The 8133-nt window shown below is 34.1% G+C and overlaps 1 protein-coding gene across 1 annotated transcript; it reads right to left on the reverse strand.

Moving 5' to 3' along the window:
• Positions 1-2431: 2431 nt before the first annotated feature.
• Positions 2432-6689, reverse strand: LOC112011948 (uncharacterized). The gene is made up of 6 exons (XM_024044292.2): positions 6145-6689; positions 4196-4324; positions 3983-4103; positions 3813-3894; positions 3025-3178; positions 2432-2901 (listed from the first exon to the last, which is right to left on the reverse strand). Exons 1-6 carry the CDS (start codon positions 6436-6438, stop codon positions 2776-2778), a joined length of 906 nt encoding a protein of 301 aa, XP_023900060.1. The 5' UTR covers positions 6439-6689; the 3' UTR covers positions 2432-2775.
• Positions 6690-8133: the final 1444 nt, after the last annotated feature.

Raw genomic sequence — 8133 nt, forward strand, 5'->3', positions numbered from 1 at the left:
TTGCATTCAAATAGTTTGTAATCAGATAAAATAATCTCTATATAGGTCATAGTACTTTCTTCAAACCGTAAATGTGTTTCTTATTGATATATATATATATATATATATATATAAGAAAGAAAGTGGTATTTGCGTAACATTTTTACAATAATTCTATAATAATAAACCGTAAATGTGTTTCTTATTGATATATATATATATATATATATATATATATAAGAAAGAAAGTGGTATTTGCGTAACATTTTTACAATAATTCTATAATAAATTTTAAATGGTAAGTTGTTATTAATTTTAATTTGAATTTACCACTAAAATTATTTTTTTACTTGCCAATAACAGTAACAAATTACAACTTAAAATTTGTTATGAAAATATTGTAAATATAGTATTTTTCTATATAATATTGTGTTTACTTTCGTTGATTCATCTACCACCACAAGATGGTTATCTTCTTTTTTTTGGTGCCAATGTTAATCAAGATGATAATTATTTAGTTCTAAATTTGCTATAAAGTTTGGCAAATTCCGGTCAAAGAGATGAGAGTTGGTAGCATGATTGTGCAATATTTCAAACTCAGGTCATATAAAATTTTCAAGCCAAAGAGATACCTTCACCTACCCTTTGATTCATAAACTCAAAACCATATGAATATTATAATATAAGACTTAGAGGGCACTCACTATAACATGGAATTCGATTTCTAAAGACAACTTTGAAAAAGACAGACATGGAAAAATAAAGGTAGCATTCCATAATATATAAAGGTGGAAAAATAGGTTGAAAGAAGATCATCCTTTTCAAGTGTCCTACGCAGCTTGATGCTGTCGTTTATTGGTAATGACAAAGAAAAGCTTTTTAAGGGCAAAGCTGCAAAAGGACTCATTTGGTAGTCTGAGTTCCTAACATCATTTCGAAATTCTAAACTACTCTTTGATTAATGGTACATCATTAACAACTTAACAAGGATATCGCCGCCCATGTGGGCTTCCAAAGTGTCCTCGCTGTGCCCCATTATCGGAGACTAACAGATAATTTCCAGATAGCTTAAGATCACAAACCCAAGTCAAAGTGAAGATGTACACAATTTCCTCTAGTAAAGGAGGGTAAAGTGTTGCGCCAATGAGTCAATGACCTATGAATATGATATTATAAGCATTTACTTGAGAGTCATGCCAGCAACATAAAATATGTCAGAACTTGTTAAAAGCATAGCAAATTATGATTAATGCAATATTATTTTCAATTGTTTATCACTTATACCACTTTTATTGTACCATAACAAGTTATCTTGACAGCATAGCAAATTATGATTAATGCAATATTGTTTTAATCGTTTATCACTTACACCACTTTTATTGTATCATAATTATGATATGTCATCTTGACATTTGAGAAGAGAAATAATGAAATTTTTGTGTCACTAAACTTATTGATTTAAGGTGTGTCTGATAGTACATGCTTTAAGAGTTTAAGTAGAAATTGCCAAACATTTCGATTTTGACAAACAATGCTTATGCTTTATGAATTTAGAACGTTAATATATATACACGCACATCAACAATGCTACAGACAAACCCAATTCCAAACTCTATTAAATTGTCAACTTATAATGAGAGTAACATTACTTTTATATAAATCTATCACTAAAACTATTTTTATAGGCACCAATCGCTTGACACAGAATGAAATTGAGTGTATCCCCTGTAAATATTTATAGAGCTCAAATATCATCTTTCTCCCATTGCTAACTGTTCAAGCAGATAGAAATAAAATCATGCCCTTTTCCCTAGCCTATAGGCTATAGACTCAGCTCCTGTCCCATCTCCTCGAGCTATGATTTAAATATTAATTTATTTATAGTATAAATCCCGGACTGCGAAGGCAGCCAGATATCATTGGGCCACAAAGCATGGATTTTGGTGGTATGAGAAGATCACCTCTCTTAAGTCTTAATAGCACTCCAGGGTTGGTCCATGTCCTTTGTTTAGGTTTCAATTCCGCAAAACATACGGTCTCCAGGTTAGGATTGGGAAACAAGTGGGCTCATCTATCACAAAAAGGGTTAACTAACATTAACACCTTATACCAAGCAGGACCACCTCTACTTTTCTTGTAATTTGTATTCGCATCTAGAATAAGTCTGAGGAGAAAAATATAGGAGGCTTGAATGGTTGATCCTTGACTTGTAAAATACAAACTAAAAAAAATAAATAAATAAATAAAACAGCAGGCAGAAATAAATCAAGCGTGTGATCTTTGGCGTACATCTTTTGAATGCAACAAGTAAGTCCTTTTGAGCTCTTGGTTCATGCCCATAGCTATCCCAAACTTAGGTAAATCCAGAACTAAGAAATGCGCTACATGAAATGTGTCACAATTAGTTCTTGGCTACTTGGCTCTTTTTTCTTTTCTTTATAACACTATGCAATTCTGCAGGGAACATTTATGCTAAAAATTATTGATAACAATTTTACAAAATTCCAACAAGTTACGTAAACAATCAAGATGATCACAAGCATAAAAATAAAGTTACATAAGAATCAGAGTTTTGACAAATCTACATACATAAATGCTGTACCTATGTGATCATGACGTGCAACAGTTCAAACCTGCGGATGAAAATTTGAAGGGGTTTTCATCACCTTCAGTGTACAAATTGATGCTATACAGAAATTTGAGTCAGGCGATGAGATGCTGCTTTTGTTCAAACCGTTGAGGATTATACAAAGAAGAATAACAGATTTTGATGCATACAGTCTTTGTTCTATGAAATCAGCCGGAAGAAGGAATTCCTTGCTTTTGAAACCATTCAGGCATATGGAACCTTTCATACAGTGCAGGTCTCACATCTTTCTGCTGAGAGAGGTGCTTGAGGAGTGGAAGAATTACATCCAGAAGCTGAAAACACACACACACACACACACACAAAAACAAACAAAAAAAAAGGGTTGAGAGGTGGAGGGTAAATGATGAAATTACTTGGTGAAGATATACTGGGATATGAAATGCAAATATCTGTACCTGTGTGTCATGTGGTTGCCCAGCAGAAAATGGAATGCATGGAATTCCATTTGATGGTTGCAACAAAAAACTGAATGGATTGTTATCGACAATAACAATTCGGCATGGATTCCTTGATATGCAGGAGAGATCCTTCACATGCTCCCGATACTCCCTGTAATTTAGCAGAATCAAAGGTTTTACCAAACTAAATCAAATTATATTCAGCTAAACAGACCTCTTGAGAGTTCATTTCTTCAACAATTGTAAAGTCATATGAAAAGTGTGAATAGCAGCACTCATGGAACCACACGTTAACCATGAAGCTCTATACTTGACATAAAATCAGTGAGGATTTAAGCTAACAAAAATTCGGAGCATAAAAATACAAAGAGTTCAAACATCTCATAGGAAATGAATAAATCCTTCCATTCCACAAAATTGATACAACTCCATGATGTTTCCAAAGAACTTAATATGACCCAATTAACATGCCAAAGGATATAGGAAATATTGAGCCATTTACATCCATAACAAAAATGGTCAATTATATGATGTTTTTAGAGAGATGAAGGTAGAGCAACCTCCAAAGCAGACTAATGAAACTGAAACATAAGGAGAACAAAGACACAGGTTTTGGTGTGAAACATTGATTAACTTTTCAAAGCAGCAAAAAGTCCCTAATAGACAAGAAAAATAAAAATTTCATATGAAAGTTTCCCTGTTGCTGGCTATGAATAACAAACTGGGTCACCAGCCACAGCCATGGATGGGTGGGCAAATCACCAAGGGAAGGAGGCAGTACTTACGTGCTAGTTGTTGAAGGCCGGTAAAGTCTGAGACTAAATCGATTTTCTGTATCTATTCTGTCAACAAGTGGTCTGGCATAACCTGTATCATTCATAAAGATATCATTTTCATAGAGCAACAGGGAAAAATACAAGTGGGACAGAAGTCTAAAAAAATTTAATGGGCAAACCTTCAAGTCCAGCTGTAAACAGTATAAGATTCGCAAATTCACTCAGTTCTTTTAAAAATTCATGCAATCCCGGGCGCTCAAAAACTGTAACGTAGTTGACCTTTGGTTTTCCTTCACATTCCTTCAAATCCCAACATACTCAAGTGAATATATTTTCGAATGAATTACTGCCACATAATCAATTACATGCAAAATGAATTTTTTGCAAAGCACCTTGTCTGAAGACACACACTCCAGTTCGAACCACTTCAACCCACCTTCTGTTGCTTGATTGCGAACAACAGCTGGCAAACTGGATGTCTCGTATGCACATACTAGAGTTTCGTCCAAGTCAAGAACTACCTGTAGGTGAATTTGTCAGTTGCTAAATCTATACAGGAAGGGAGCAGCTCCAAATGAAATTTGTAAACAAAGATGATAGTAAAAAGGGAAACAAAGAAGAGAAAAGTATTGACATGCTTTGCACATCAATGTTACAGATTTCTTTTCTCAATTGAAGTGCCTTAGCTGAACTAATTGAGGTTGGCATATTTGCACTCATGTTCTTATACAGTTATACTTTCTTAACAAAATTGTACACCTAGTGTCACTCTTGTTATTATTACACCACTCAATGAAGCATTCCACACCTGGTGTAACCCTTATTATTATTACACCACTCATTGAAGGAGAATTTTGACAAATCCATCATTAAATTACATCTTGATAACCATCTAATCTAGAAAATATTCTTTCTTTTTTTAAATCATAAGAAAAAATAAGTTTATAGATTGTATATTAAACAACATTTGATTCACATGAAATTTGATGTGTATGTTAAGCACAAAGAAAACATCCAACAATGAGATTTTTAAGTTGGTAAACCAAATAAATTTATTATGTAGCAAAACATTAACAAAAAGTTACACTGACTTAAGATTGACGTGTATAACAAAAGGTGATACCCAACACGCAAAACTTCCACTTGTGTAGGGTTTGAGAGAGGCGATTGGTAGACAACTTGATCCCAATTTTTTTTAAGAGGTTAATTCTTGGACTTGAACATGTGACATGCCACTTTGGGTGGAAGCCACTTGTCATTGCACCAACACCCAACCTCTTGATTGACATATACAACTACGTCTATCTTCTTTTTTATGAAAACAAGATTTTATTCAAAACTCAAAAAACCAACAGATACAAGCAGACAAATTCTACTAAAGACACACAACAAAAAGCACTCCAAATACATAGGACTTCCACTAAAGTACAAAGAACAGTAAAACCAGCCTAAACTTTGGAACTAAATATGACTGTATCTCATAACAGACATAGCAGCTTGAACAGCTATCAATTACCTTTCAAAAACACAGCAGGGAAACCCTTTGTATATATGTTTGGAATATTTCCTTGTAGATAATGACTTTGAATTTCTAAGGAGAAGTAGCATTACCATTTCATGCTGAAAAATTTACAACATTCCCGCAAGATCAGCTCAAACACTAGACAAAAGCTAAGGCAAAACAGAGTGACATATACAACCAAATCAAATAGTACTAGGGCCATATCAATATACTATCCATGGTTTGCTCAACTTTTGCTTCCCCACAAACAACTTCTCTATCGATACTAACATCTAATTCATACCCAATTCTTTTTTCGATAAATACGACAAGATTTGAACTTCTAACATCTGTTAATCCACTCCATGATAATTACTCTATAGTCTATACCATTAAGCCAAGACACTTCTATGCGGGGATTCAATCGAAGTCCCTTATTCAAGGACAAGAAACTTTAAACGTTGAACTAACTAAAATCCACAATTTATGCTCAATTCAACTGGGCTTTTCTTCATGTTCTCGAGCACAACTAAAAACTCAACCTTAAACTAAAAGGGTTTGCATTTATTTCGAGCATAAGTAGTAGTAGTAACTAGTAAAGCTCATTACATATGACTAAACAAAACGAATTCAAGCATTAACCTTAATCTAAAACAAAACGTAACGCTTCTCTAAGTAACATAACAATCAATTACTATGTTTTCCCAATTAGCAACTAACCTACGATAAAGTCGTTGACAATGAAAAAAAAGAAAGTAGAAAAGTCAGATCGAATTCAAATCTTCAAAAAAAAAGAAAAAAATAAAGAAAAATCGAAACTTTATTTTAACGAGACCGTACCGTGAGCTTCTCGGAGCTGTGATCGTAATCGGAGACGGAGACGGTGGCGGAGGCGGGGATTTCGACGGCGGCCGGAGAGTCTTGCTCCGGGAGCTCAGCGACCGGCAAGGGCTTGAAAGCATGAGTAGTTGAAGAAGAAGAAGAAGAGGAGGAGAGTAAAGGTTGATGGCCAAGAGCTCTGAGGATCTGAGCGAAGATCTGAAAGAAGAAAGCTAACCAGTTGAGAAGTGTACGCCATAGTTGAAGGGAACGAGGAGAGTACACCTCGGGCTGAGTCAACTCGGCCATAGGCATAGATACCCAAACAAACAAACAGTCTTTTCTCTCTTTCTCTCTCTCTCTCTTTTGCTTGCACTCTTTGAGAGAGAGAAGAAGATTAAAAAAGAAGAGAATGATTGGGTTTCGTTTGGGGTGCGTTGGAAGTTGAAATATCAAAATAATATGTTCGTTAAATTTGGATTTTTGCTTTGCATTCCTCACTCTTACTCTCTCTCTCTCTCTCTCTCTCTCTCTCAGAGATGTGGTCAGGGTCTTCGTCGAGAAAGAGAGATGATAGGTCACGCGCTGTTGCGGCGTGTTAGAAGAGTTACTTTTACTGTTCATATTCAACGAAGGTATCCATGGACCATGACTACAAGATACTTCTACTTTTTGTGTTTTTTTTTTTCTAATAATATAATGGACTAATTACAGTTATCATCCTATAATTGAAGTTATTTTAATAACTTCAATTATATGGGGAAAGTTGACTATGTTATGCACTTGTTACTCACCTGTTACTTTTACTATTAAAAACTTAAATGAAAATAAAACAATTAAGTCAATTTCTAAAATGGGTATTTTGTATAAAAGGTAAGAGTTAGGTGCAGTATTTGGATGTTAATTTTTAAGTTTCTCTCTTAAAATTCTGTCATATGACTTTTTTCTTATAGAACGAAAGTGTATTTTTTTTAGTTGAATAACTACATGGCTAAATTTTGAGAGATAACCTAAAGTACCATATATAATTTTTTTCCTTTATACAAAATAGAGAAATCACATACAACGAGATTCGCTTTCTTTAGGGTCTGCTTTGAGCTTCCCAACAATGAATTAGGCATCAACAATAATGTTTTACTCAAATGAAGAGCTAATTTGGTCCACGTCAACAATTATGTCACCTTCATAACAACCTTAGTATGGGTTTGGATATCGCTTTATTTTGCTGAAAATTGAAAATAAAAAAAAAATAAAAAAATAACGGTTACTATTCACACAAAAAAAAATACTGTTCATTTGCCTGTTTGCACAAAAATACTGTTCATATGAATAGTGCAAGAGGCACTAGTCCTTAAAAAATAAAAAATAAAAAATAATAAAAAAAAAGGAGCTAGATGCAGACGCTCCTAACGCAAATGCAAACCAAACGGAGCTTTAATCCTTCACTTCACTAACAACAATGTCAATGTTGCAAATGGTTCTTGTGCCAACAACAATGGAGACAACTATGGAAGCATAACCAAGTCGTTTTTACATTAATAGGGGCTTGGTGTTGATCAATGCAAATTGACAAGGTGTGTTGTGTATGAATAAAGTAGCCAATGTGGGTGATTTGTTCTGTGCTAGTGTTGGATTCCATGTTCAAATGTATGATTTTAATGGTCTTTTTTGTTTTGCACGAGGGGGGGGGGGGGGGGGTCCCCCCCCTTTACAATATTGTCAAATGTTATTGATTGTGTGATATTGGTTTTTTCGTGTTTTTAATATGTTTTTTTGGTTGATTCTCAATTGATGGAGCTTTAGTTTATTTATTTTTTAAAAATATGTCTCAAAAAATTAATCATGTTTAATTTATGTTTTTTATAGAAAATGTGAGAAAAGTTCACAGGAGATTGAGTGTGTAATGCATTTGGTTGCCAAGGAAGTGAGAGAAAAGGAAACCAACCCACTCTTAATCAATTGGCTTGGAGAAGCTCATCCCATCATAGTGTTCTTAAGTCAAAGTATACG

This window comes from Quercus suber, unplaced genomic scaffold, assembly GCF_002906115.3.
Source record: "Quercus suber isolate HL8 unplaced genomic scaffold, Cork oak 2.0 scaffold_78, whole genome shotgun sequence".
Lineage (NCBI taxonomy): Eukaryota > Viridiplantae > Streptophyta > Magnoliopsida > Fagales > Fagaceae > Quercus > Quercus suber.